The sequence below is a fragment of the Chenopodium quinoa genome, unplaced genomic scaffold, assembly GCF_001683475.1.
Source record: "Chenopodium quinoa cultivar QQ74 unplaced genomic scaffold, ASM168347v1, whole genome shotgun sequence".
NCBI classification, from domain to species: Eukaryota; Viridiplantae; Streptophyta; class Magnoliopsida; order Caryophyllales; family Amaranthaceae; genus Chenopodium; species Chenopodium quinoa.
Window position 1 is genome coordinate 7526952 of NW_018742951.1, and position 4489 is coordinate 7531440.

General features: G+C 34.1%; 1 protein-coding gene across 1 annotated transcript; it reads left to right on the plus strand.

Annotated features, from left to right (window-relative positions):
- The first annotated feature begins 2752 nt into the window (after window positions 1-2752).
- LOC110728608 (uncharacterized acetyltransferase At3g50280-like) lies at window positions 2753-4489 on the plus strand. The gene has a single exon (XM_021908249.1). It carries the CDS (start codon window positions 2959-2961, stop codon window positions 4330-4332), a length of 1374 nt encoding a protein of 457 aa, XP_021763941.1. The 5' UTR covers window positions 2753-2958; the 3' UTR covers window positions 4333-4489.

A 4489-nucleotide genomic window follows, 5' to 3' on the forward strand; every position in this document is an offset into this window, starting at 1 on the left:
CAGGCATTATTCCAACCATACTCATTAATGCTGCTAACCCAATTAATGCAGCCAGCCTAATAAATATTGTTGGTCTAATAAATGCAGCTAGCCCAATAAATGTAGTGAATAGGAGTAAGATTAAATAAGGGTTGACTTTGATTACGGGAGGAAAATAATTTGGTACTCGGTAGTTTGACTCGAAAGCAAAATACTGAAGGTTTAAAATCCGACAATTTTGAGTTGACTCGTATAATTAAATCCTTTATAAAGCGTAATTATAATAAAATTTTCTTAATAAAATCATATATTGACTTAAATAAATATTTTTATATAATAATAAAATATAATATTTAAAATATTTCGGAAAAATTCATAATTAATTATTAGTAAATGGTTTAAAATACGGGGTACTACATATAAGGCTAATTATTTGGGAATTGTTTGTGAGTCAAATTCGGGTGAAATAGGAAATATTTATAGGGAACCTACAAAAAAAGTTTTCGAAGAATTTGATAACACACAAAATTTGGATGAGACTGAGGGGGGATAGTTTAAGTTGAATTCGTCTTGAAATTTATATTTTAAATATTAATTTTTTGTAAAAGGATAATTAAAAATATTAATAGGCAAAGTAATGCATTAACAAGTCTAAAATCACTTATGGTGCAATAAAAAAAAGAATAGAGGAAGTATAAAACAAATCAATTGAATTCGGGTTTGGGCTAAGGAACAAGAACAGTATGCTCAAAAGCTTAAGCTAAGGCTTGGTTTTTTGGTTTCGTTAATGAAGAAAATTTCAAGCAATTTGTCAACCCATTTCACAAGGTCGGACCAAATTAGTGAATGTATATATTCTAATTATCGGGTGTTAATTGAGGAGACACAACTTGATATGTACAATAAAATTAAATAAAAAATATGATCAAAGTTATTATATGTACTATCTTCATTTTTTTATTACTTGACTTATATTGACTTTTATACTATTCACATCCTCTTCTTTGACCATTTTTAATGAGTTATATGTAAAGAAAAACATATTTTCGGGGGATCTTACTATATTCGTCTAAATAAATATTATCATTATTTCTAATTTTTACTTATTGAGAATTAATGTTATTGATACTCCCTCCGTATTTTAATAAGTGTTACACTTACCAAATCCGACCGTGTTTTAATAAGTGATACATTTCCTTTTTTGGCAAAAATCTTCAATTTAAAATTATATATCTCTTCTCTCATGGCCCCCACTGAAATTCACTACTACTTTTTCATTATTTCCTTCTTATCACATTCATTACTTTTCATTAAACTATTAACCCCACTATCTTTCTTTTACAATTTTTTAACACTCCAACAACCCCACTTACCTTTTATTTTATTTAAGTCAATTAAATTGCCTAAAACTATGTGTCAGTCAAAGTGTAACACTTATTAAAACACGAAGGGATTAATTAAAATTATACATTAACAAACATAATAAATGAAACAGGTCAAGTGAAAAACGAAGTAACAAAGTAAACAGTAAAAACAAATAGTCTAACTTTATCAGGTACTATGGAACGACGGGAGTATGTCCCACATGAATTACTCCACATTTCTTATTCAAATGTTAACAAATAAAGTTTTCTACTGATAATATAAATAGTCTTCCTTTACTTTTATACTTAAATATAGGGTGTCAAAATCAAAACCAACCGAACAAAATCATTTATCTGTTTCGAATTGTAACTGATCCGATTTGATTCGAGAAACCTAACAACTAAAATTTGATCTATAATCGAACTGAGCTCAATCCGATCCGAATTTAATCCGATTTGAACTTAACCTGACACCGATTTAACCCGACTTGAACTCGACCCGAAACCGATTTGACCCGAATTAAACTCAAACCGAACCGGTTTGACCCGGCCTGAAATTAATCCAAACCAAATTGACCTGACAAGCACCCGATTCAATCCGATCTGTTTTTTATCCGAACTGATATTAACCTGACCCGATTTAAATCCGACCTGATTTTGACTTGACATGATTTCAAACTAACCATAATTTTAAACCTAACCCATTATTTACATTTTTTTTTTACTTGTTAAACCTATATTAATGACACGATATGGAAAAATAACACATGAATAACATGATATCGACCCAATAACAAGATAAAAAAAAAAATTCAATAATTACTCAAATTTTTAAAATGTACTCATTTGAATATTAAATTTGGTCAACCCAACCAAAACTCAGCCAAACACGAAAAGTATCTGAATCAAAATTGACCGAATACTAAATCTACTTTAGTAATTAAACCAAACTTAACAGAACCGAAATCAATCGAATCGAAACCATCCCGATCCAAAGTCATCCGACCCGAGATTAACTCGGCCAAACCCATTTTGAACCCGATCCAATTTTATCCGAACCGATTATGAATCGATCTGAAGTTAACCCGACCCAAACCCGATTTGGACTCAATAGATCTTGACCCAAATTTGACCGAACTTGAAAGTGACCCGATCCGACCCGAAATTGGTTAAAAGGGTAATTTTAAACCGATTATATCCGCCCCGAACAGACCCGAACCGAATAGACCCGAGTCAAACTCCATCCATTTATCTGTATTGACACCTCTGCTTACATAGCATATACAAATTACTTACTAACTTGGTCCTACCAATTTTCTCTCCCATCAACTTAGTTAATCAAAATTTAAATTTAACAATAATTTCATGGATCGGAGTATATCCAATGGGATGGAGGGAGTATGATAGCTTTGTTCACCAAAATACTTTTGAATTCCTCTTCAAGCAACTTTGATTAATCAAGCTTAATTAATATTTTCTTTCTATAAAATAAACAATCTGCCACTCTATATAAGGTGGTGATATGGCCTCCCTTCAACCTGTGTACAAAATTATCCACCTCTCATCAACCTAGAACAGAAAAACCAAAAGGAAAAAACAAAAAAAAAATCTTAAGATGGATTTTTCCATTGTTAAGCAAATTTCTAACAACTATGTCAAGCCAAAATATGAGGTTAAAGAATCAAAAAAACCTTATCACTTAGCTCCACTAGACCTAATTATGCTTTCTTTTCAGTATATCCAAAATGGTCTTCTCTTCATCAAACCTTCACATGTAAATGGCCAAGTATTTTCGATCCACTCGTTCCTTGAAAGTCTCAAAGAATCTCTTTCTCATACCCTTGTCCATTTCTATCCATTAGCCGGTCAGCTTGTCATACAGACCGATGATGACCAACATGAATGTCGCATCTATGTTGATTGTAACAAAGGCCCTGGGGCATGGTTTAGCCATGCCTCGGCTTTGGACATAACTGTTTCTGATATTTTGTCACCAAATGATGTTCCCTTGGTAGTCAGGTCATTTTTTTACTACAATGAGGCGACTGTAAACTATGACGGTCACACAAAACCTTTGTTATCAGTTCAGGTTACTGAGCTCCTAGATGGGGTCTTTATCGCGTGTTCAATCAACCATGTTGTTGCAGATGGAACTTCATACTGGCACTTTTGGAATGTATGGTCTGAAATACATAGAGCCAAAGGACAGCAAATTTCTGTGTCGCGTTTGCCAGTGCACAACCGTTGGTTTCCTGATGGATGTGCTCTGCCTATTCCCCTGCCATTTACCCACCAAGACGAGTTTATAAAAAGATTTGAAGCTCCTGAACTCCGAGAAAAGGTCTTCCATTTCTCGTCTGAGTCCATAGCCAATGTAAGAGCCAAAGCAAACGATGAAAGTAAAACTGATACAATTTCTTCCTTCCAAGCCCTGTCTGCTCTTGTCTGGAGGTCAATGGTTCGAGCAAACATTCTACCGCGTGATCAAATTCTCTACAACTACATGTACGCGAGTAACAGGCACAGGTTAAACCCGCCTTTACCTCAGAATTACTTCGGTGCTTGTATTACAGGAATCACTACAAAAACTACAGCGGGTGAATTACTCGAAAACAGCTTAGGATGGGCAGCATCTCTGTTGCACCAGTCCGTAGTAAATCTGACTGATAAATTTATACGCGATTTTGTCAAAGAATGGTTAGAATCACCTTATTGCTACCACCTTGAAGACCTGCATGACTATAACACTATAGCCATAGAACATTCGCCAAGATTCGACATGTATGGCAATGAATTCGGACTAGGGAAACCGGTTGCAGTCCGAAATGGACCAGCAAATAAAGCTGTTGGGGTTGTGATTGCTTACCCTGGATATGAAGGAGGTGGAAGTGTGGATCTTGAGATATGTTTGCCTCCTGATTCGATGAGAGCTCTCGAAACAGACGACGAATTCATGGCTGCAGTCTCATCACCTAAGTTCTATAATTAAGGATTAAGTTTTTGTAGTCCATGTTTTGATTGTTCTCAAGTTCAGACCTGTTTGTTGTCATCTTTGTAATTTATTATACAGAGAATTGAAGGTGTTTTCTTTGTTTTGTGAAGCCAATAATAATATAAGTTCAATAATATGTTCTTGTTATTATTAT

Coding starts and splice junctions, on each gene's coding strand:
- LOC110728608 (XM_021908249.1), top strand. CDS start 2,959: ATGGATTTTTCCATTGTTAAGCAAATTTCTAACAACTATGTCAAGCCA.